Genomic DNA, 26,424 nt, shown 5'->3' on the forward strand with positions numbered 1-26,424 from the left:
TTTGCCTGCTGTAAATACAATTTATTCTCAGTGATGCCACACAGTTTCACACAACATTCCATGAAACATCCATCATTTTGATATTCAGACAAAGTAGACTGTATGCAATAAATTATTGTAAGTAGCTTGCTGACATTGTTGATTTTTCTGAAGTGACATTTCAAAGATGGCAACTTGAAGTTCCCAGATAAAATAGGATCCTGAACAGCAACAGCTCATTTTTTTTAATGGTGGGATATTGTAAACATGAAATTTTAACAAAACCTGATAACTACATAGACAGTTTTTTTCTTAAAGACCCTGAACAGGATAAGCGGTAGAATAAAATACTTAGCATTTCTTAATTTAGGATTGACTTCTTTACCATGTTTATTACACAAAGGTGTAGAATATCTGTGTCCCCAACTTCATTCAACTTTTCTGTATGAGGCCATTGATGGAAAACAAATTTACACCCCTGCTCGATGATCATGCTATTATTTCTAAAGGTGACCAGAGCCTCCAAATAAGGAGAAAGTTCTACGACGTTTGTGTTGTGTTTGATGTAAGTTGTTCTGGCTCTTGCATGCTGTCATCACCAACTGACTGTTGCTCTGCCAACATGGCTGTCAGCTTCAGCCCCAAAACTGGATCCCTTGACTCTGCTGCCACCTGTGAAATAAAAGGCAAAACTATGATCATATGTTCAAATTTGCAGTTTCAACCTTCCACTTATTATTGTTAGAATATTAATAATATCTTATTGTTATTAGAATGTTTCAATAAATCAATACTTGACTGTGATGTTTGAGGTAAAATATTTTAGTTTGTCTTTCAACTTGTTAAGTTGGACCAAGGTTCCACTGTAGGCAAAGCAGTACAGTGCGTGAGTTTATGTGCTGCTTGACGACATCTTATTCTGCGTTTTGTTCAAGATGTCCGTCGTTGAGCAATGAAAACAAAGAGGTGTTCTCCCTCTTCACTACTTCATTGCATGCTATTTGTTCCCTCAAAACAGCATATGTCGGGACCATCGAAAACCAAGGAACCCCTAAATTTTTTCCAGCAGATATCTTTTGTGGAAATGGACCTTTCCAGATGAACACTTACTGTTGAGGCTCCTCTCCTTCTCAGTATGATGCCCTCTGCGAGTAAAGCCTTTGCAGTCTCCTCAAACAGAACAGTGTCATCCATCTCGGATTGGCTCTTTAACTCAGCATACTTGTCTACAAACCTACAATGGAGCATAAAAATATTGCAGAAATGTTGTTAATCCTCACCCAGTGAGCCACGCCATTACAAAAATCACAAGCCAAATGACATTAGTTTAAACACTTAGATGTGGGAAATACAATCCAGTACATACCTTTGACAGGTAGAGACAAAGTTTGATTTGGAAAGATCAAAAGGGCGAGGACCCATCCCATATTGTTCATAAAATTTCCTAAAAGCAGAGATGGACAAACATTTTTATATAATGCAATACAGTATTTTTACTTTATTATTTTTATTAGACATACACCATCTTAGAACAAGAAGTAGTAAAAATTGGTATTTACTTACGCTCTAACTTGATCTTCTGTGTAGAAGATTTCAGGCAACGGGTCTGGTTTCCTGACCCGGGATCTTGTATGAGGTTTTACATAAAGTGGCTGCCGTTTTGGTGGAAAAGCTTCATATACATCATACCAGATTGGTTTCTCTGTTTGCTTTATCACTCCAGAGCGCATTAGATCCCGAACCCTGTTAATCATATTTTTACATAATCAGTTAGTGATGTTGAAACACACACACACCCTAACCCCCACCACAATTCAAAGCCAGACAAACATTAAGGATGAATCCCAAAACCCACATCACACCAACCTCATTGACCCTCAATTAACATGAATTAATTTGAATGATTTTCTTTGTTTGTTTTCTAAAAAAATATATTTTTAGGCCCTGACCTATCTAAAAGTCTGACATTTATTCTTCTAAAATAGTCCTAAAAAAACCTGCAAAAAAGGTCCAATTTATTTTTCAACACAACACAACAGAATAAGGCAAAGATAATGACATTTACCTGTCCCTCAACAATACAGTGGGGCGAAAAAGTATTTAGTCAGCCACCGATTGTGTAAGTTCTCCCACTTGAAAGATGAGAGATGCCTGTAATTTTCATCATAGGTACACTTCAACTATGCGAGACAATATCAAAAATAATCCAGGAAATTACAGATTTTTGGTGGGAAACAAGTATTTGGTCAATAATGGCTTCAATGATCACAAGAACAGTAAACAAAAATCCCAGAAAAACACAGAGGGACCTAGTGAACGACCTGAAGAGAGCTGGGACCAAAGTAACAAAGACTACCATCAGTAAATCACTATGCCGCCAGGGACTCAAATCCTGGAGTGCCAGACGTGTCCCCCTGCTTAAACCAGTACACTCTAGTTTTTTTATTTTTTTTTAAATCGGTGGCTCAATCAGTTATTGGAACTTTAATCCACTAAACACCAGAGGACTGTTTTCTGTGCTGGTGTGCATTGTTCTGATACATAAAATGATGTTCTACAATGAAATATATATATATATTTCTATGTAGAACATCATTTCCATCATCATGATCCATCCATCGATCAAATTCCTCGTCCTTTGTCAACAACGCCGCGCGTGCGCCCTGACGTCATATATATATAAATATATATATATATTTTATATATATATATATATATATATATATATATATATATATATATATATATATTTTTTTTTTGTTTTTGGAAAATTTCCCCCCCAAAAAAACCATAAGTCGCTCCTTATTAGTCGCCCCCCCACCCAAACTATGAAAAAAAACGCGACAAAATATATATATATATATATATATATATATATATATATATATATATATATATATATATATATATATATATATATATATATATGATTATATATATTTTGTCACGTTTTTTTTCATAGTTTGGGTGGGGGGGCGACTAATAAGGAGCGACTTATGGTTTTTTTGGGGGGGAAATTTTCCAAAAACAAAAATATATATATATATATATATATATATATATATATATATATATATATATATATATATATATACACCGTAATTTTTGGACTATAAGTCGCGGTTTTTTTTCATAGTTTGGGTGGGGGGCGACTAATAATAAGGAGCGACTTGTGGTTTTTTTGGGGGGGAAATTTTCCAAAAACACAAGAAAAAAAGTGAAACCGCGATAAACGAACTGCGATGTAGCAAGGGATTAATTTAATTTGAATTTCAAGTGACGTCAGCGGCGCGGCGGTTGTTTACAAAACGGACAAAGATTGATCATAGGATGAAAAAGATGACGAAGGGCCCCACGTACTACCGGCATCATTAGCGGCTTTGTTTCTAAGTGACACGGAGGACGAAGAGTTTGAAGGATTTGAGGATTTGGAGTGACACAGAAGGTTTGAAAAACTATTATGGCTTTTACGCATGCCCGGTCCTACTCTACGGAGCTCTCTTTCACCTCCGTGGATAGAAGTCGGGGGCCGGCGCTCGGCCGGGTGGCTGTCCGGGGACAGTGGATGGGGCTCGGTCATGGCTTTTACGCACGCCCGGTCCTATTCTATGGATCTCTCTTCCACCTCCGTGGCTGGAAGTTCACGCTGCCACACGCCTGGAAGTTTGTTTTGTTAAATAAAGAGCCGTTTACCAAACCCACGTCTTTCCTTGTACTTTGTTAACACTACAATATAGTTATATACTAGATCTGTGGAATAACGACGAGGCTGACGTTAGGGCGCACGCGCGGCGTTGTTGACAAAGGACGAGGAATTTGATCGATGGATTTAATGATTTAGAGTGCACAGATGGTTTGATAATATTATTGGCTTGTATTATAGTTATTTGAAATATAGTTTATCTATCGTTATATGGGCCTGTGGAATATTTTGAAGTGCAAGCGCCCTCAGCAGTGCGCACCCATTGTTGACAAAGAACGATCGATGGATTTAATGAATTGGAGTGACACAGATGGTTTCATAAACGTGTTATTTATGTATTTATGTTTATGTAAAACTATTATATCTTTATCTTGAACATATTCAAAACATAAAAAATAGAGAAAACATCAAATAAAGCAATTAACATTTTAAAGCACCATATCCAAGTCCACTGTCTGCTGTATGTACACTTGCTCCATTTTTGCTCCTATTATATTTATTATTATTATTTATTATTATTTGTTTATTTATCATTTATTCAACACTCTTATTTATTCATTGTTTGTGCCTTCTTGGTTTTTTTTGTGTTGCTTGTATGCATATGTGTACTATCTCACAGAGGGATAGTGGAAACGTAATTTCAATCTCTTTGTGTGTCTAAGTATATAAAAAAAAAAAAATCGACGATAAAGCAGACTTTGACTTTGATAAAACAACCAAAAAAAATTATATTTTCAGACGAAACTGGATGAGGGCGCTCTAAATTTCACCGTTGGCCGTGACTCATCAACTGTGTGGGCTTAAGAAAAACGGCACCAAAAAGAAACTCATATTTTGCAGGTTACAAACTTCAAGTTGTAAAATATGCAGCTGAAAACAGTAATCGAGCAGCAGAAAGAAAGTTTGGAGAACCGTGATGTACCAATGGATTACTATTTCAAGTGACGTCAGTAGCGCGGCGCGGCGGTTGTTTACATACAAACGTGCCCACATAAAGACTACCGGCATCATTAGCGGTGATCATTTCTAAGTGACACGGAGGACAAAGAGTTTGAAGGAATTAAGGATTTGGAGTGACATAGAAGGTTTGAAAAACTATTATGGCTTTTACGCACGCCCGGTCCTACTCTACTGAGTCGGGGGCCGGCGCTCGGCCGAGTGGTTGTCCGCGAACGGTGCGCGGGGCTCGGACATGGCCATTACGCATGCTCGGTCTGTCTGGAAGTCCACGCCGCCACACGCTTGGAAGTTTGTTTTGTTTAATAAAGAGCCGTTTACCAAACCCACGTCTATCCTTGTACTTTGTTAACGCTACAATATAGTAGATCTGTGGAATAAAGACGAGGCTGACGTCAGGGCGCACGCGCGGCGATGTTGACAAAGGACGAGGAATTTGATCGATGGATTTAATGGATTTAAAGTGCACGGATGGTTTGATAATATTATTGGCTTGTATTATAGTTATTTGAAATATAGTTTATCTATCGTTATATGAGCCTGTGGAATATTTTGAAGTGCAAGCGCCCTCAGCAGTGCGCACCCATTGTTGACAAAGAACGATCGATGGATTTAATGAATTGGAGTGACACCGATGGTTTTATAAACATGTTATTCATGTAATAGTTGTCCTTAATCACTCTATATGTTACGTCAGGCCCGTTCTCAGCTCTTTGTGTTTGTCACGTTAGCATACCTATCGTTTAGCCTGTTGTTGCTATTTAATGAATTGGAGTGACACCGATGGTTTTATAAACATGTTATTCATGTAATAGTTGTCCTTAATCACTCTATATGTTACGTCAGGCCCGTTCTCAGCTCTTTGTTTGAGTTTGTCACGTTAGCATACCTATCGTTTAGCCTGTTGTTGCTATTTAATGAATTGGAGTGACACCGATGGTTTTATAAACATGTTATTCATGTAATAGTTGTCCTTAATCACTCTATATGTTACGTCAGGCCCGTTCTCAGCTCTTTGTTTGAGTTTGTCACGTTAGCATACCTATCGTTTAGCCTGTTGTTGCTATTTAATGAATTGGAGTGGCACCGATGGTTTTATAAACATGTTATTCATTTAATAGTTGTCCTTAATCACTCTATATGTTACGTCAGGCCCGTTCTCAGCTCTTTGTTTGTGTTTGTCACGTTAGCATACCTATCGTTTAGCCTGTTGTTGCTATCGTTTAGCCTGTTGTTGCTCGTTCATGACTGTTTTTTGTGTGGGATTTTGTCGAATAAATTGCCCCCAAAATGCGACTTATACTCTGGAGCGACTTATATATGTTTTTTTTCACTTTTTGGGGCATTTTATGGCTGGTGCGACTTATACTCCGGAGCGACTTATAGTCCGGAAAATACGGTATGTCAAATGTAGCTGAGATTCCCAAAATAGACATCCATCCATCCATTTTCTATACCGCTAGTCCCTACAGGGGTCGCGGGCATTCTGGTGTTTATCCCAGCAGTCATTGGGCAGTCAGCGGGGGACACCCTCAACTGGTTGCCAGCCAATCGCAGGGCACACAGAAACAAACAACTATCCGCACTCGCATTGACACCTTGGGGCAATTTGGAATGCTCAATCAGCCAAGCGTGTTTTTGGGATGTGGGAGGAAAACGGAGGACCTGGAGAAAACCTAAGCAGGCACGTGGAGAACATGCAAACTCCCCACAGAGAGGGCCGGAGGTGTCATTGAACCCGCACCCTCCAAACTGTGAGGCGAACGTGGTAACCATTGCGCCTGCTTTATATTAACTTGTTTAATTTTACAAGACAATTCATTACTATAAATAACACAATTTATTACTGTAAAGATCAGCCAATGTTCACATTTTAATATCAAATGATCACTACTCCCATATTGCAGGATAATCACAATTGTCCCATCAATCGTTAAGAGCTCATAGGCTACTGGTGCCCGCTGGCACGACGTTGGTGACTTCTGACCTAATTTAACTAAATTCCTCCTCTACCTTCTGCAGGAGTCCACCTTTTAGTTATGAATCAAACTATTATTATTATTATTATTCAAAATAATAATAATAATGTGATTCAATGCAAATCAGGTCGTGACATTGACTGCCCAAGTTGTTTAGCCTTAAGGGACCGAAACCGCCATCGTGCCTTGACAGCGTCCTTCAAAAGACGATGAGCATTGAGTCATAGAGGTAAGACGCAATTGCTTGATTAAAATGTTATACATTGCACACGCGTTCAAATGTGTGGTTGGTTATTCCAAGTTCTCTCCGAGTAAATATTTTTGCTTTTGTCGCACAACTATTTCGTCATTAAGAGGCACGTCGGCGCTCTTGAAAAATACAAATTCACGTGCAAATATATTTAGAACTATCATGTTTATCACACATAAACTATAATATTAAATTTAGTCTTACAATTTGGTTATCAGTATAACAAATTGAAGACAATGCAGTATAGCTCAAGCGGGTCAAAAATAGCATAATAGTTACTAGGAAATACTGGAAACTGGTGCTATAATGAAAGATATACAACGAGTAGGTCATTAAAACGCGTTCTTACCGCGTAAACACAGTTCCAATTCTCTCTAGTCTGCTCCCAGCCATTTGTTTTTTTAGGTACAGCTGAACCACAAGCAGTTTCTCGACGGTCAATCCAAACAGCACTTCCGGTAGTACTTTAATCTCTTTCAGAATAAAGTATCACTGTTCAAACAACAATGAGTTGATAATAGGAATATATATTATACAGTGCATATTTATTTATTTATTTATTTATTTATTTATTTATTTATTTATTTATTCGCCTGCCTTTGGGAGTATTAATATAATGATATCAACGAGATCGTATATTTTTCTGTTCTAAACTTTTTTTTTTCTTTTGCTGTTGTCTTATTACTTTCATTATTCTTGGGATGTACTTGACTAACCTAGGACCTCGGGTATCCCTTTTCGCGCCATATCATGTGGAAACGCTCGTCGGTACGACCAAAAAAAAACCATCAAAATATGTACCAAGAATCACCACTAGAGAACAATCAAGATCCTGTATCTTCCCTGACGTGACCTCTCAGTTACTCTTTTTGATCCAACCCTAACCATAACCCCAGCCCTAATACATGATATATTTTAATTTTTATCACATCCGATTACATCATTAGAAAACGTTGTGTAAATCAATCTGTCACTCTAATCTCACTTTCGATCTCAATCCATCTCTTTGTATAAAAAGTCTACACATTTCTTTTCAAATACATCTTGTAAATTCAAAGATGGGATGAAGATAATTTCAAAACATTTTCCACCGTTAATGCGAGCTGAATGTAAACTGTACACCTAAATTAGAATGATTTATGTTTTTAAGAAAGATATTAAAAATAACCGAGATAATTGTTTGCAGAAGTGTGCACATCCTCTTGAAAGTGTCCTTGTGACTTTTTCGGAATTAACCAATCACATTCAAACTATGATATTAATTTATGTTTATACAATATGAGCATCCTTAATCATTTCTAAATGTGCTCATACAGATACTTTAAAGTCTTTGTTAATCATTCATTAAGAGTTGTAACTTGGAGTCATAGAAGTCTGAAAGTAAAATTTCCTCACTGCAATCTCTTGTTCAAATCAGACTCTTTAGTTAACCTGTAAAGGTATAATATGTAGTCACCATGAGCTTCAATGACTAACATCTAGCAAATTAGTGCATCATTCTGCTTAAGAAATCACATTTTTGAGGTAGTCATTTGTTTTCACCCTATAACTGGTGTTAACAAGCTAATTAATTGCTTATAATGAAAGCGTACACACATTTTAAACCCAAATTTTAAATTGCCTGTTTAACACGTTCAAATGACTTGATAACACATTTTTATATGGTTCTAAATTTTATCTAAACCTAATTAAAAATAATAAGATAAAAAAACTAAATTTGCAGTAAGGCTAGAGTGGGACAGGACACGGCATGGTTAAATAGCAACACATGCAGGCTTAATCCCGCCATGTAAAAAGGCAAAAGTGAACTTTAAACTCTTAATGTCAGCTGACCAGAAAACAAAAAATGTGTATGGGGCCCTGGCTCAACTGGATCAAGAACATTACTCGCAGTTCTTAGCACACACTTTCACACACATGGTAAATCACTTACAGTACTGGCTAGCATAGTTATTTTAGTCATTTCTTTCTCTGCTTTTGATATATAATTTAACTTTGCTTAAGGCGGAGGAGAGAATCTAAAATGGAGAGCCACATTACACTGTAATCTGACAGTGGTTCTTTTTTCCGGTTCGGCAACAGAGTGCATTTTAAGGCACAGAGGCAGGCAGGCAGGCAGGCCAGGTTGAGTTTAGGAATGTCAGCGCGTTACAGGGTGGTGTAGAGAGAGGGACGGAGCCAAACAGAGGAGGGACAAAGAGCAGGAGAGGGAGAGCGAGTCATAAATGCAATAATTACAGCTTAGGTAGAAATAAGCAAAGCACTCTGCTCCCACTGGCTGCCAGCGTAGCTAACAACAGGACAGAATGAAGAGGACCTAAGCAACATTGACCTTTTTGTTTTGTTGGTTACACTCCCATTCATCGTTCCTGTTTGGGATTTATTTGTATTTTTTAAATGAACATAATCACTGAAGCCAATAATTTCTCAGGATGGATTTTCTTCTGGATTCTGGCTGATTAGGATGGATTACTTTCAGACAGTTTGCTCGAAGTCTTACTGAATTTTCTTAGCGCACTTGCAATCGAGATCTGTGATACATTCAGCATGTCTGTGGCTGCTCTGTTTCGGGGCAAGTGGGGGACAAAATCCCAGGAAAGCCCTGACAAGCATCCCACCACTGTGGTGCTCGCCAACCACGAGGAGGACTATGATGACGACGATGATGAATCCAGGGTGGGCCTGAGCAGAGAACCTATTCGCAGAAACTCTCGCTTTTACCGTTCAATGAGGAAGAAGAGAATGGCTGCCTCTGAAAACTCAGAAAGTAAGAAAACATCAAATCATCAAGTTATCTCGGATGTTTATCCTAAATGTTGAACTGGTACCTAATGGACACAATACATTATGTCAAACATGTCAGCCAGTGTTTCTCAAAGTGTGGTCCATGGGACCACCAATGGTTCCCGAGACGCCACAAGTAGTCCACGAGCAATCCAATATGATTTTTTCTTTAATGTAATACAACACACAAGTACAAGGTTTCATAAAATTTTAGCATAGGTTACTGTTTGGTAAGTGCAAATGGTTGTATTAGAACAGAAGAACATTCAAATGTGTAGCGAAACAAGCTTTAAGTAACAATTTCTGCTTTAGTTCTATCGTTAACTTTTTTTGCACATCCTTGAAATTAGACTACGTCCATATCCGCACAAATGAGGATATTTTCCGAAACACAGCTTTTCATCCACATGCAAAACACACACATACTGCGGACATAGATACACATACATACACCTGCGGACATAGCTATAGTCACACTTGTTTATATTGACCAGCTGTTCCTTCATCAGTAACAGTTTGAAAAACAAGTCAAATTTAGTCTCTTTAAAGTGAATGTCCTATTTCCTATTGTAGAAATGAACATCCTTCTGTTAGAGACATTACACTCTCCATACTCTACTTAAGGTTTCAACTAAGTCGCCATGTCGTGTTGCGCTGTATCACTGTGAAATTGACAACTACTAAATGAGGAACAGGGTTTGCCACGTATTCTGCTGTCGTGTAAATCTGTGAGTGCAACCTGAGTAACCTGTTGGGTTAAAATAACAGTTGTCTGAGTAATACCTAATTGTTACACGTCAACATCTGATCTCGTCATACAAAGTAAAAATAATTAGGAGTAAATGTTTAAATTGAATTGAACCAACACTAAACAACTATCAATTTAAATGATGCAAATGCTTTTTTTTTTTTTACTATTTTACTGTGTAAAGAAACTTATTTTGAACAGGTCTTAAACATTATCACTGAGCCGCACCAAAGTGTTTGGGCTTGGACTTTGCCCAGCATAGAACAAACCTCCAAGGCGTTATAGGGTAATAAATACATAACAAGACAGGCATGTATTAAAAAGGCAGTACAAGTCATAAAAAGCAACGAGGCCTGTCAAAATGCATTGTCAGATCTCTTGATAAGCTTGTTGATTTTGCACACAAGTACAGAAAAGTGGAAGCGCTGTTGATCAAATCATTTTTCAGTGAAGTCAACTTTCACTCGAAAATAAACCAAAAATACCAAATTGTATTTGGTACATTTTGCTGCTTGGGAGGCGACAAGAACGCTTTCCCACACTTAAATTTGACTTTTTGATGCAATGAGAAATGTTTTCTTGGACAACAAAGAAGCTATTGATTGTATATTTTTCACTCTACATGTTATGCACTGATGACGAATCACTAACAGGTTCATGCATATTTTTGATGCTAATTTCCAGGGAGTGTCTCCATTCTGCTGCTATTTAACGCCCTAAGTACAAAGGAATATGAGGGCCAAACTGAAAATAATAAATACAAACTTTTATTATAATACATGTAGTGACAGACTGCTGTTTTTAGATATGGTCTTTACATTAGTGAGACAATGTTGTCATTCGCTTGTTAATATTGTGATTCAGCGCTCATAATATTCTGACTTACTGTCGTTGTTAGGACTGTTGTTATACCCATAGTTTTCTCGTCCTTCCCCCGGTGACTCAACCCCTCTATCTTGTTTTCTTTAGCTTCCCTCTGTCCCTCTACTCTGTCTCACTCGCTCAGTCTAACTGGCCAAAGCAGACAGTTGCCCAACAAAGCCTGGGTTTTGGGTTCTGTTCAAGGTATCATCCTTAGAGGGAGATTTTCCTTCCGGCTGTTGCCAAATCCTGGCAAATGTGAGGCTCAGTCTGTCATATAATACATCAATGAATGAATGAATGAATGAATGCATGCATGAATGGATGAACAGATGAATGAATGTTCTCATACAGCTGCAAATACTATATTCTTCTAATGCTTCTCCCCCCAATTTTATTATCATGATGGTAATTTTTTTGACAGTAGCTTAGACGTAATTTTTAATTAATATTTCCTCTACGGCATTTTATCATGTAAGAAACAAAGCAGGCATTTAAAGGTGGTGAATCAATGAATGAGGGTGATCAAGGAAGCCGCCAGAGACTGAAAATATGGTTAATTTGTTCATCTGTAGTTTTAAAAATTTATTTAATGCTCTTTTTTTTTTTGCTTTAACAAATCAAGCACTCAAAATAATTTTTACAAATTGGTCCAGCAAGAATGCTAGCAAACACAGATATGAGCACATTGCTCCAGTTTCATTGACTTCCAGTTAAGAATCGATTACAAGATTTTACTTGTTTTTTAATGCTCACTGTATGTTTCCGACATGCTCACTATACTTCGAACAGACACCTTACGTAAATCCCTCCTCAATATATCATGTAAATTCAAAATCAGATTAAAATAATTTTAGTTATTAGAGTCTAACACTGTGGAACTCTTTGCCTTTGGAATTCTGCTCATCTCCAACAAAATCTTCCTTTAAACGTAATATTAAATCTATAGCTATTCTCACAAATCTATAATGATTTTGTTGTTTATTCACTTATATCTTGCTTTTTATCTTGGAGCACATAGGTGGGTTTATTTTGCTTGCAATATGAAATGTGCGACATACAAAATAAGCATTATGTTTATTTCAAGTTTAATTGCATTTTCTTCATTACAGCCAATAAAAAAAACAACACATGGAAGTGCTTTTTGAGATGTAAGCTGTTTGTTTATTGTACACACAAATTAATCATCAAATATGTAAAACAGAACAAGAAGACATCATTAGCCGTTAGGGGTGTTGAAATAGAAATCATGTTTCCAGTGATTACGATCTGATATGGCAATGTGACACACTATTGTATATTTCAACACACTATTTACTGTGTTGTATCTGCACCTCTATGTTAGGAATACAGTGAACTGCTACTCAAGTGTCCTCTCGATCACTGTGATAAAAGATTAACATTGAATGGTATCTCTTTTTTCTACTGTGAGGGCCTTTTCTGTTTTGTTTTTTTTGTGGACAAACTGGAATTTTCTTAATAAACAAATTAAGCATTGGTTCATTTACTAAATGTTGCAACAAGACTGAACAAATGGCTGCACAAAATGGAGGCATAATTGTTTTCTCTTTGTAAAATAGTTCATTTCCTTCCATTCCTGGAGAAAACATCTGTCCAGATGCTTTGGTGGAATAATATTGACTTTGAAGCATGCAGTGCAGTCACTTACTGTACTAGGTGACATGCATGCAAGTGCATGCTGACTGCCCTCCCACATACACTCCCCTCCAAAAGTATTTGAACAATGAGGCCAATTTCTTTAGTTTTGCTGTAACCTGGAAATTAAAGGTGAATATGGTGACTTGACATAGATAAAATATTTTTAATCCGATCAAAGTTTGAATTAATTTCATAATCGGATGCTCAGTTTTTAGACACTAAAATTATTATTGATCCGATTAGGACTTGCATGATTTTACCCCATAATGTTTTTTGCATGTTAACTTTTAATAATTGCTAGAAATCTTAAATTGTGTAGATATTTCTAGTTATGAACATTTAATACATAGATGGTGTTTTTCTGTTTGAGTTTAAAACGTCTTAAAATGCGCCTCACTTCTGGTGCCGACAGAAGGATGTAATTGGCTGACACGTCTGAGACAGGCTGCTGCATTCTATACCATAGTGGTGGCAAACTGCCCTGTCTGGCAGCGCGTTAGAGAACGCTGGTGATTTGTTTTTTTGGCCCACCTTCCCCAACCCTGTATGAAACTGCATGTTTTGGAGTGTGAACAAATCTGTTCCTCCTGAAAGCTTTTGCCTTTCCATCACCTGGGTAATCTTTGAGTCAGCTGTCCATAAAATCCAAGATTGTAACTTATTCATCATTGTTTATTGCTTGAATAATCAATCCATCATACATCCTCATAACTCGCATCTAGCTAGCCTTCTAGAAAGCTACCCAGTGTCTTCATGGATCCTCTTAACAGTAAAACTGTTAACAGTGTTCAGTGCCAATATAAAAAAAAAAAAACGTTACATTCTGTTATTGTGCTTCATTTCAGTAATAAGCTTTTTCTCCCTCTCTCTCTCTTTCCAAACCATGTGGAACTTTGACCCTTTTAATAAGGTTCTTCCAGATCTGGAGTGGACAACACCACATCACCAAACTCTTATTCTAATACTCCATCACCCCATAAATCACCGGAACTGTCTGCGGCTGGTCGGTGAGTTGACTTATCAACTTGACTATCAAAACCACTATCAAAACAAATGTGCATGTTGCATGTCAAAACAATACTGGTGGACACGCAGTGCGGGCCATTAGATTGTCACTAAAACAAACTTAGTTTGGCATTTTCAGTTTTACAGTATATCAGACACGATGTGAGAGGTGCGCAAATTGTGAGTACATTTTTCTTTATCAGATGAGCCAAAAATCATTGTAAGTAGCTCATTTTCCATTGACATGTGTAACTTTTCATTTAAACAGTAAATGTTAAATGTTGTATACTACATAGCTGTACTAGTGTATTTGTAAAAAATAGTGTGGTAACAATAATGTAAAATCACCTTCTTGTTATGACTCGTATTCTTTGACTTGTATTCTATGACTCATGTTCTTTGAGATATATTTGTTGACAAGTGCCTTCTAGGCATGTATGTGAGCACACATTCCTTTCAAATATCATTAAGATTCCAAAGGATTGGAAACTATCTAGATATAGAATAACTACAAATAAAGAGAGATAGATAGATAGATAGATAGATAGATAGATAGATAGATAGATAGATAGATAGATAGATAGATAGATAGATAGATAGATAGATAGATAGATAGATAGATAGATAGATAGATAGATAGATAGATAGATAGATAGATAGATAGATAGACGGACCGACGGACCGACCGATAGATAGATAGAATAAACAGGATCTGTGGAATACAACATAGATAGATAGATAGATAGATAGATAGATAGATAGATAGATAGATAGATAGATAGATAGATAGATAGATAGATAGATAGATAGATAGATAGATAGATAGATAGATAGATAGATAGATAGATAGATAGATAGATGGACGGACGGACGGACGGACGGACGGACGGACGGACGGACAGACAGACAGATAGATGGCTTTGCTACTGCTGCTTTAAATTGAACCTGTTTGTGAAGCTATCGGCCTTCAGTTTTGTTTTAGGTCACTGAGTAAGCAGATAATTTTAAAAAATACAGTATATATATATATATATATATATATATATATATATATATATATATATATATATATATATATATATATATATATCCATAGCTACATGCTCATGCTAAACTCTCAAATCATTCTAGTGTAAATGTACGTTTGAAAGGTGGTGTTTACCAACCATCCAGTCCAAGGTTTAGAGTACTTCAACTGTCACCCGTACTCAAGTGTGATTGGGGGTCCAGCTCACCGGCGACCTTTTCAGTCTTCATTTTCTTTGCACAGCAGTAAATTGTTGAATAGACAGATCTACATATATTGTTCCATATGAATTTTGCAGCTTCTCTTTGTAACCCTTCACTACACTATTGGTTGAAACGTACAGTTTTCAAAACGTCATGCTAAAAAAATGCTAAGATGTTTTCTCATGTAATGGTTCGCTTTGATTGTTTTTATCTGTACAGTAGTATCAGCTCATTGGCTATGGTTTTTAGCTGATCAATAAGGAAAATAATGAATCAAGAAAAATGTTGATATGTTCACACCCTACAATCAGTGACACATTATGGTTATAGTGTAAAGAGGTGAAATTCCAACAATCAGTTGTGTATATATGGCTAGACTTCTAGCACGTCCATGAAAACAAACCAACAAATATACAGATAGTGATCACACTTTGCTTTGGAATTTCTGCTCCAAGGATGACTTGGATAGTTATTACTCTAAAGTGGCTTTTGTGTTATGAAATGTTTGTCTTTGATTTTCACCACATCTCCCTCATTCCAGATCTGTGTTGCCAAGCAATGGAGAGGCCAGCAGCAGATATTATTCTTTGTACAAGGATGCTGTGAATAAGGAAAGGGGAAGTGTGGGAGGAGGGAGCGTGGACATATCTGCTACCTCCTACCACCACAACAGTGCTTTAACGTCCGACTCAATCTCATACCGGACTCACACCATTCTCAGTGGGGACATTAAAAAGCTGTCTGAGCAAACGACTGCGGCCTGCACCGTACGCGACATTGGAAGTACCATGTGTTCGGGAATGCCGAGCCCTGAGGGAGCAGACCGGGACAACTATAACCACAGGTTTGACCAAATTACACTAACAGCACCGGATATGGGCAAATAATTCAAGTTTATGGGTTTTCTGCTACAACTAAATAATCTAAAAAACAGCACAAAAAGAAAATAATGAGCAAACACATAGCTTTCCCCCTATGTCCATCGTATCTGAAAATTCAGTTTATTAAACAATGTTATATTGTGCTGCTTGAGGGTGAATGTCCATGAAAAGGAAAACACAAATTATGGTGTCTGCGCTATGACATAACAACTTGTCCTGTCACCTTATTTAAATTCATACATTCGCTGACACAGGAATATAATCTTTCACCTGTTTGCATGCTTGTCTTAACAATCATCTGTCTGCTTTTCTTTCTTTCCAGGCTGCTGAACAATGGAGCTTACTCTAAGCCAATGAGCCTCAACATTGTCAAAAACATCGGTGAGATCACTAATCACTTTACAGCCGCGTTCTCCAACTGTCATCCCCTCTAGGAATGCCTCAAACTAGACTCTTAATTGACTTGTTATACTTGTTAATAAAAGTAGAGCTGGTCTCAGATGTAGAACTACAGCCCCTGGGTTAAGGGTCCATTTAGCCATTTATCCTAAATGTATGTTTCAGGTTAAATAATGCATGCATTTTATTTTAATGACTGTAAAAGGACAGTGTCTTATTGTTGTTTAAACATGCATGCATAACCACCCTATGCATTTTTCAGCTTCATATTTTTGTCACTCTTATGTAACTTGCAATCCAGTTTGACACCCACCAAACCAATCTGCAGTATAGGGTAGATTATGCAACGCTCTCCTGTTGTTTCTAGCCACATTATGTTTTGGTATACACACAGTCAATATACTCTGGGAAAAAATGTCTGTTCTTATCAATGAACATCAAACCCACCTAAAAATTTGTAAAGCTTCTAAAAGCTTCTTCAACTCCTACATTGAATGCACAAAAGTAGTGCATCTACCCATTAGTACAAAGCCATTGTCTGACACCCCTTTATGTTTGGATTACTCAATACAAACAAAAATAATAGTGGTAATAATAATAATAATAATAATAATCATTATTATTATTATTGTCATCACCATTATTATTGTAATGTTCTATAATAATAATAATAATAATAGTACTAGTAATAATAATCACACTTGTCATTGGGCACTAGGGTCTAGACCAGTGGTTCTTAACCCTGTTGGAGATACCGAACCCCACCAGATTCATATGGGCATTCACCGAACCCCTCTTTAGTGAAATTTTTAGTTTTTTGTTTTCAAATTCAAGACATAGATGTTTTTTACTGGTGCACAAAATGAGCCGTGCATGAATGTCACCTTGTTCAAACAACAAAACTAACACGATACATGAACTGCAGTGTGACTTCTGCTGTTGTCTTTGCGAGCGCTGTTCAGATATGCGTCATCACGAATTTACACGATAAGTCAGGTGTGTTCAGACGTCCGCAGTGGAGGCTCTGCCGAACCCCTGAGACCGACTCACCGAACCCCTAGGGTTCGATCGAACCCAGGTTAAGAACCACTGGTCTAGACCAAAGCAGATAAATAGAGTTGGATTATTATGATATTATGTTTTTTTATATATATATATATATATATATATATATATATATATATATATATATATATATATATATATATATATATATATATATATATATGGTTATGTTATATACAGTGAAGTTGGATTAGATATGTGCTTCACTTATAATTGACTTTCATAATGCTATGTTTAAAATTGATGGTCAATGTCCCATCAATGAAAAAAGGTTAAGTTAATGTCATTTATTATTTTGTCTTCCAGCCTTCTTGTATCAGGAATACCGGGATACATCCAAAAAGCAGGAGATTGAGCAAAGGCGCCAGCGTGAGCATCGAACTCCTTCCACAATGTTGGCAAAGTCCAATGTCTCTCCTGCACCAGTGTTACAGCTGCAGCTGAGGAACAATGCCCGTGCGCTAAGCTTGTGGCAGAACCTGGAAGTGGTGCAGGCCAGTGGACTACTCAACCAGTTGCCACAAAAAGAAATTATAATGCAAGAGGTGATCAAAAATAATTTTTCAATTGGGATGACTGTGATGAAAGCCACAACTATTTTCCCCCATTTTATGTTGTTTTACACAGACATTTCTTTTGTGATTCTTGTTTTTTGGTTAACGCACAATATATAATTTTTGATACATATGTATTTTTTGGTTTCTATGTTTTTTTTGTTTTTTTGTTTTTTAAACCCCTTGTGATGAGTACAATAAATGGAGCTCATTTTCCCTCGCCCGGACGCGGCTCACCAGGGCCCCCCTCTGGAGCCAGACCTGGAGGTGGGGCTCAAAGGCGAGCATCTGGTGGCCGGGCCTTCACCCACGGGGCCCGGCCGGGCACAGCCCGAAAAGAAAACGGGGGTCCTCCCTCCCATGGGCTCACCACCTGTGGGAGGGGCCAAATGGGTCGGGTGCAGAGTGACCTTGGCGGTCCGATCTCCGGCTGCAGAAACTGGCTCTTGGGACATGGAATGTCACCTATCTGGCTGGAAAAGAGCCTGAGCTGGTGTGCGAGGCAGAAAAGTTCCGTCTAGACATATTCGGACTTGCCTCCACACAAAGTTTGGGTTCTGGTACAAGCCCTCGCGAGAGGGGCTGGACTCTCTTCCACTCTGGAGTTGCCCACGTTGAGAGGCGTCGAGCAGGTGTGGATATACTTATTGTCCCCCGGCAGGGCGCCTGCACGTTGGGGTTCACCCGGGTGAACGAGAGAGTAGCCTCCCTCCGCCTTCGGGTGGGGGGACGGGTCCTGACTGTTGTTTGTGTCTATGCACCAAACAGCAGCTCAAAAAACCCACCCTTTTTGGAGTCCTTGGAAGAAGTGCTGGAGAGCGCTCCTTCTGGGAACTCCATCGTTCTACTGGGTGACTTCAATGCTCACGTGGGCAATGACAGTGAGACCTGGAAGGGCGTGATTGGGAGGAACGGCCCTCCCGATCTGAACCCGAATGGTGTTCTATTATTGGACTTCTGTGCTCGACACAGGTTATCAATAATGAACACCATGTTCAAACATAACGGTGTCCATGTGTGCACTTGGCACCAGGACACCCTAGGCCGCAGTTCTATGATCGACTTTGTCGTCGTGTCATCTGATCACCACCTGGTGGTGGGTTGGCTCCGATGGTGGGGGAAGATGTCGGTCCGACCTGGCAAACCCAAACGTACTGTGAGGGTCTGCTGGGAACGTCTGGCAGAATTCCCTGTCAGGCGGAGCTTCAACTCCCACCTCCGGCAGAGCTTTTTCCACGTCCCGGAGGAGGCGGGGGACATTGAGTCCGAGTGGACCATGTGCCGTGCCTCCATTGTTGTCCTCGGGGGCAAGGCCCCAGGGGTGGATGAGATCCGCCCAATCAATCAATTTATCGGTCGATCTACGCTCTTACCCTCACCATTGGTCACGAGCTATGAGTCGTGACCGAAAGAACAAGATCCCGGATACAAGTGGCCGAAATGAGTTTCCTCTGCTGGGTGTCCAGGCTCTCCCTTAGTGATAGGGTGAGAAGCTCGGTCATCTGGGAGAGACTAGGAGTAGAGCCGCTGCTCTTCCACTATGTCTCTCAGCTGGCCTGGGAACGCCTTGGGATCCCCCGGGATGAGCTGGACGAAGTGGCTGGGGAAAGGGAAGTCTCGGAGTCCCTCCTAAAGCTGCTGCCCCCGCGACCTGACCCCGGATAAGCGGGAGAAGATGGATGGATGGATGGATGGATGGATGGATGGATGGATGGATGGATGGATGGATGGATGGATGGATGGATGGATGGATGGATGGATGGATGGATGGATGGATGGATGGATGGATGGATGGATGGATGGATGGATGGATGGATGGATAGATGGATGGATGGATGGATGGATTTTTTGCTTGTTTGTTTGTTTGTTTGTTTAGTATGGACTTAAACAATACCGGTACTTAATTTTGATGAACCTGTCTTTATTTACCAATATACAATTTTGAAAGAGCAACTCTTGTTTTTGTGTTATGGCTAGGTCACAATATGACGGTATGGCATTTTTTTTCTGTCTAGGCCATGTTTGAGCTCATTACTTCGGAGGCATCGTACTACAAAAGTTTGGAGATTCTAGAAACTCACTTCCTACGTAACTCTTCTTTAATAAACAACCTCAGCCAATCTGATATGCACTTTCTTTTCTCCAACATCGAAGAAGTCATGAAAGCCAGTGAACGGTAGGATGACGTTTTGCTAACACAAATTCCTATTTGTTTCCCTCCTATGTAATCCATTCCAACAAACAGACTTTTCCTCAGTAATCATAATGACTCATTCAAATCTTCTTATGTTCTCAGGTTCCTAATGGATCTCGAACACCGAATCGAGAAGTCCATTTTGATTTCAGATGTGTGTGACATTGTTTATAGCCATGCTGTTCAGCACTTCAGTGTCTTCATCAAGTATGTCATTAACCAGGTGTACCAGGAGAAGAACTACAGGCGAATTTTGTGAGTATTCATTTCATTATTCTTAGTTATCTGTTGCATTCTCTATTATTGTCCTTTCAGTATCAATAGGCCATTCGTTTTGATAAGAATGAAAATTGACCCTTAACATTGCAACACTTTCAGTGACAGTCGGTGTTCTAAATTGCACCTGTGAAAATAGTTTGTTTTATTTTGTCCCTCAAACCACAATCATCATATTGATTGAAAACCAACTAGTTGTAGATGCTATTTTGGATACATGCTCTCCCTGGGGCTAGGCATTAATTGACACTTTATTATATACACTGTATTGATCCGGTATATGTGTATATGGGGTATCGTTTTGTAAAATACAATTTCAATTGGCCAATTTGTTGTTGAAGGCATGGCTCAAGTGGTAGACTGGCCGTCTGAATGTTGTGCGATTGATTCTCAGTGTTTTTGACCATGTCAATGTGTCCTTGAATAACATGCTGAACCCCCAGTTGCTCCTGATGCTGCGTCATCACTAGAAGAATGAGGAGACAATTTTAAAAGGCTTTGAGTACCTCAAAGTTAGCAAAGTGCTGTACAAGTGTAGGCCATTCACCAATTCCAATTTAGTATCTATAAATAATTTTTACTAAACAGGTGTTAACGCTGGGTGGCAACAACACAGAGAAAAATGATAATGAGCAGTAATAAAAATATTAAACATTACATGTAGTATAGTTGGCCTAAGTGTTACTTCATTAACCCTCGTTTTCAATTATTTTTGTTTTATGTATTGCTCTATATGCCAGTAATGTACCATATTTAATGATAAATACTTTCACTGCACTTTAGATTTCAAGATGGTGTATTTTAATGTGATTATTTGAAGTTGAAGTTGAAGTCCCAATGATTGTCACACACACAACTGGGTGCGGGGAAATTTGTCTCTGCATTTAACCCATCTCCGAAGGGAGCAGTGGGCAGCAGCGGTGCCGCGCCCGGGAATCATTTGGTGATCTAACCCCCCAATTCCAACCCTTAATGCTGAGTGCCAAGCAGGGAGGCAATGGGTCCCATTTTTATAGTCTTTGGTATGACCCGGCCAGGGTTTGAACCCACAACCTTCCAGTCTCAGGGCGGACACTCTACCACTAGGCCACTGAGCTGGTGTTGTTATGTTGAGGTGGGAGTGTATGTCACTGATCTGTTTAATTGCATTGACTGGACATAGCTGATCTGTCCCTTTTACACTTGAGTCGCTTTGGCAGATATGTGGAATTTATCCACAGTTGGAGGAGGTCTGATTTATCTAATTCCCTGCATTTTCTTCTCTTTATGTTGCCATGATGCTAATCCTCCCAAAATTGGTGTTTTTGAACAATTTAATGCACATCCAGTCGTCACGATAATGATTTTTTTGTCCTCTATGAGTCTTTTACTCCTCTCACTCGACTCCACTTTAAGTACCTGAGATCCCAACTATTCCAGTTTGGTCGGTTTTATTTTATTTTTTTAGAGCAGTTGCTGTTACAGTGAATATGAAAATGTTTCAGAGAGGATGGAACAGCATATAAGGTAGATTACAGTAAATCACTAACTGCCAGCCCTCCCAGTTTGACACAATTAGGAGAAAGTATTTCCGTATACTGTAGCTGCCTGTCAGCATCAGTGAACTAATTAACTTGGAGTTCACAAGCCAATCTACGTATTTCCGTGCCCAGGCCAACTCTACTGCAAAGGGCGGTCTTGCTGTGCACATGGGTGGAGTTTTCTTTTTGCTGGTAGAAATGAGCGTTTGCGCCGTGGGAATGATTGGCGGGTGTGCTGGAGCCTATCCCAGCAGTCTTTTCGCGGTAGGTGGGGTAAGTCCCAATGGTCATCATCACACACACATCTGGGTGTGGTGAAATTTGTCTTCTGCATTTAACCCATCCCCATGTGATTTTGATCCATCCCCTGGGGGGGAGGGGAGTAGTGAGCAGCAGCGGTGCCACGCTCGGGAATCATTTGGTGATCTAACCCCCAAATTCCAACCCTTAATGCTGAGTGCCAAGCAGGGAGGCAATGGGTCCCATTTTTATCGTCTTTGGTATGACCCGGCCGGGGTTTGAACCCACAACCTTCCAGTCTCAGGGCGGACACTCTACTACTAGGCCACTGAGCCGGGTACACGCCGAACTGGTCACCAGACAATCGCAAGGGCACATATAGATAGACAATCTTAGACTCACAACCGCACCTACGGACAATTTGAACTGGTAAATCGGCCTACCATGCATGTCTTTGGAATGTGGGAAGAAACCGGAGTAGAACATGCAAACTCCACTCGGGAAGGCCGGAGCCAGAATTGAACACTGCACCTCTGAACTGTGAGGCGGACGTGCTAACTACTGTGCCACCCTGATTCAGAAAGTATCAGCTTCAAAAAATAGAGGTCTACATTTCATGGGGTCTGCGGTTCACTGTATTACCGTTTGCGGTGTGCGCCAGTCCCCAAGCACCATCCCCGACCGCCACCGGCCGACTTCCATGTCGCGGTGTGGGCGAAGCCGGAGCCAGAGAATAGGAACGGGTGTTCGTAAAAGCTGTGGCCGGGCCTCGTGGATTTTATTACCTTTTCACATGAAGGCACACCATTGTAACTTCAGGTCAGACAGAGGCTCAAGGGGTTTATCCCCACCGACAATTAGATTGTAAATATACCTGCATCGTTTTGGTAAACCATCCCTCTTAATGCCAGTGAGGAGTTTTTTTATTTTATTTTTTATTTAGATTGTGAATATACCTGCATCTTTTTATTTCTGAAATGTACATTCATCTAAGTAAAAAATCCCTCTTTATGCCAGTGAGGAGTTATTTTATTTTATTTTCAATTGACCAATTGAAACAGCTCCAGGGATATAAATCACAGAGAAAAACACCAAGTTCTTGATAAAATTACATTGGGGGTTGCATAATTCAAATGTGACTTGCAAAAATTAAATAAATAAATAAATAAATAAAAATCATTGAGTGTGTGAGTGAAACAGGAGTCACATTTGTCTTAATAAGAGCAGCTTTGTTTTTCATAATGACAACTGTGAAGGGTGTGGTTGCCTGTGAATTTAGAAGTGCACTGTACATTGCTTCTTACCTAGCACACAAAAGAGCTAATGAGATGTTCCCACGCACCACACAAGACTTAGCTCTGATGTGCAAAACCCGAGTTCTATTATATACCATAGTAGTTGTAAATGGCATCAGTCAAAATCAGTCATCTGTTGAGCAATAATTCACATGGGTGACTTAATGCATCTGGCTTAAGTCTTGTCCTAATCAATAACCAATTTATGCTGCACCCAACTACCCATCAAAGGATAGGCAACTTCCTTGTAATCCTAAACAGGATCTGTGGAATACAACATGGATAGATGGATAGATAGATAGATGCATTTACAGTATATCATTGAGTTGGAAAATTGGGATTCCACTTTTTAAAGTGTCAGGAGTTCCATCTTGATACATATCACATAGTCAAGCGTGTCAGTTTTATCAGCCTACGAAAGAGTTGAACCACTGTCTTGTACTAAAGTATTCAGGCTGACAGACAGTTTTCACTGAAACCGATACCAGCACAGTGTACTCAGGTTCGTCATTAAAATCAAACTTTGTGCTTTCTGTCTTGTTTGTACTGGTAGTTTATGATACATTTTACTACAGTAGTGTTAAGAAATCAAACCGGTATTGCTTGTTGACATACCGTCTTCTCCAATGTCTTTAACTCTTCTTAATTGCCTCGTCCCCTCTCTTTGATATACAGTACTTGGCAGGGTGTTGAAATTAGTTTGCCGGTGTTTCTCACAAAGATTATATAGTATATAATCGCCATAATGAGCACAGCTTCATTAGTCCTCACTTTGAAGTTTTGTAGCTCAATCAATCAATCAATCAAGTCTGTCTGTCTGTCTGTCTGGGGTGCAGGAATGTTCTTATGAAACACTCAATATACTAGCTAATGTTATGGCCTAGGTTTGCATGGCTTCTTTTGGTCTGGTCCGGTGGTTGAAAACCGCTGTTTCAATTCAGACGTTTCAAAAATTTGACCGACATTGTAAAATAATTATTCCTTTTACAATATATTTAGCACTGTAGTTCAACATAGAACTACAATAATAATAAAATGTAGTTAACTTAATAGCTGTCTATATCTGTCAGTCAAAAATAACCTATCATTGTGTTTGTAGAGACAGCTGTTTACGTAATGTTTGTATGTGAGTGGAAAGATACAAATCTCGTACTATAACATAAAACCTGGCTGAAGGTATGAGAGCCAAAGAGCCATGAGCAATGTCTGTGTCCTTTTTTCTTAACTGGAAAAACTAGGTTTGACAGCGAGTGACGTTTACTAAATATCCAGTGGGTCTGAATGGTGTGTAGTTTGTTTTGGTGTCACTATGGCGTCACCACAATGGGGAAATTACTCTTGTATTGTATGTGCAGTTTAAAATAGACTGTATGAGTATTTGCCAATCAGTTGAGTACTTTTATACATTCATTCACAGGGAACAGAGGCAAAACAAAGCAAACTAAAGACACATTGCACAGATGATTTAGTCATAAGGCTGAACAGCAAAGGGGAAATAGAGAAAGGGAGTGGTCTGGAAGAGCCGGCTTTTAAAGTCAAAGGCGCACCTACCTGACAGGTGTGTCTGACCTCACGCAGTGAAACTGGAGCTTGGGGAAAGATTGTACACAACAGATTGTACGGAAACACATTGAACCTTGCTCCCTTGATACCGTAAATCTGGGAGAATGAATAACTATGTGGGTGTTTATCAATGATAAAAAAAACCCCGCAGTTTGTTGTTTGAATTTGATGTGGAACCTGTGAAGGTGGGAGAGAGCGAGAGAGAGAGCGAGAGAGCGCGAGAGAGCGAGAGAGCGCGAGAGAGCGAGAGAGCGCGAGAGAGCGAGAGCGAGAGAGCGCGAGAGAGCGAGAGCGAGAGAGCGCGAGAGAGCGAGAGCGAGAGAGCGCGAGAGAGCGAGAGCGAGAGAGCGCGAGAGAGCGAGAGCGAGAGAGCGCGAGAGAGCGCGAGAGAGCGCGAGAGAGCGCGAGAGAGAGCGAGAGAGAGCGCGAGAGAGAGAGCGAGAGAGAGAGCGAGAGAGATTAACAGTTTAGTGTAGTTGTATGTGAACAAGCGTCTTTCCGTGTATAGACGCCAAAAAAACAGTTACAGGTGGTACCACTAGCTAGCTGTAATTACTAATACTAATTACTGTAGTCACATTACCACCGAGTGATACACCCATAATGCTGCACCTTGATATGCGTCGATTTTCCGTAATGGGTGTGACACCACTGTTAGATCAACATATGAGATTGCTGCACAAGATGGATAAGGAGTGTGACGTTGCAGCTGTGTGACGTGTAACTCAGCAGTGAAATCAACAAATAAAACTTTTCTGTGCTGCAGTGACTCAGAGTGAGGGCAGTCTTAGCTAAAAGGAGATACTACATATGATAAACAAAACAAACTTGAATTTGGTCTTGCTGTGTAAAGAGTGATAAATCTGAATAGACATATCGGCTCGTTTCTTAATCACCACAAAACTCATACTCTTGCATAGTAATGTGGACAAAATTGTTAGTGGACCAGAAAGAAATAAACAAGGAAATCAACATTGTTTTTGAAATGTCACTCAACATAATTATTTTTAAAAACAAACTCATGAAAAAGGCCTGACCAAAACCATTGTATCCTTTACCTAATATTTTTCTCCCCACAAACATCTGAGGCAAACTCTAGAATCAAATGAATTTTATAAATTTCTTTCAGAGTTGTGCACTTCGCAGCAGGTGTTTTCCGCCAATCTTCCAAAAAAAAAAAAAAATCATCCCAAATGCCCAGGGTTTGACAAGTTCTTCCTCCAGACTCCATATTTCTGCTACTTCCACATATGTTCAATAGAATTTACATCAAAGCTCAAAA

At 39.3% G+C, this 26,424-nt stretch overlaps 2 protein-coding genes across 3 annotated transcripts in view; one reads left to right on the forward strand and one right to left on the reverse strand.

The window, feature by feature from the left end:
* On the reverse strand, positions 1-25,278 carry mrps23 (mitochondrial ribosomal protein S23). 2 transcript variants are annotated; one of them, XM_088380141.1, is made up of 5 exons: positions 25,131-25,278; positions 1,543-1,722; positions 1,346-1,423; positions 1,090-1,213; positions 1-651 (listed from the first exon to the last, which is right to left on the reverse strand). In XM_088380141.1, the coding sequence occupies exons 1-5, from the start codon at positions 25,208-25,210 to the stop codon at positions 520-522; spliced, it is 594 nt and encodes a 197-aa protein (XP_088236267.1). In that variant the 5' UTR covers positions 25,211-25,278; the 3' UTR covers positions 1-519. The 2 variants fall into 2 exon arrangements, with proteins under 2 accessions (XP_088236267.1, XP_088236268.1); XM_088380142.1 differs by lacking the exon at positions 25,131-25,278 and adding an exon at positions 7,218-7,361.
* ngef (neuronal guanine nucleotide exchange factor) overlaps positions 8,798-26,424 on the forward strand; it is a 29,997-nt gene continuing 12,370 nt past the window's right edge. The window contains exons 1-7 of the mRNA XM_088380136.1: positions 8,798-9,635; positions 13,831-13,927; positions 15,697-15,999; positions 16,359-16,417; positions 17,807-18,045; positions 20,070-20,230; positions 20,351-20,503. Coding sequence (XP_088236262.1) covers positions 9,416-9,635; positions 13,831-13,927; positions 15,697-15,999; positions 16,359-16,417; positions 17,807-18,045; positions 20,070-20,230; positions 20,351-20,503 — 1,232 coding nt within the window. The 5' untranslated portion in view covers positions 8,798-9,415. The remainder of the gene's footprint in view (positions 9,636-13,830; positions 13,928-15,696; positions 16,000-16,358; positions 16,418-17,806; positions 18,046-20,069; positions 20,231-20,350; positions 20,504-26,424) is intronic.

Source organism: Syngnathus floridae, chromosome 7 (assembly GCF_059516105.1).
Source record: "Syngnathus floridae isolate MCC-2025c chromosome 7, RoL_Sflo_1.0, whole genome shotgun sequence".
Classification (NCBI taxonomy): Eukaryota; Metazoa; Chordata; class Actinopteri; order Syngnathiformes; family Syngnathidae; genus Syngnathus; species Syngnathus floridae.

Excerpts from the sequence above, each read along its gene's own strand:
- mrps23 (XM_088380141.1), bottom strand. The coding sequence starts at position 25,210 with ATGTGTTTCCGTACAATCTGTTGTGTACAATCTTTCCCCAAGCTCCAG. Across the intron at positions 1,723-25,130 it reads AGGTCAGACACACCTGTCAG|GGTTCGGGATCTAATGCGCT; the intron begins GTAGGTGCGCCT and ends TATGATTAACAG. Across the intron at positions 652-1,089 it reads GAAGGAGAGGAGCCTCAACA|GTGGCAGCAGAGTCAAGGGA; the intron begins GTAAGTGTTCAT and ends TTTATTTCACAG.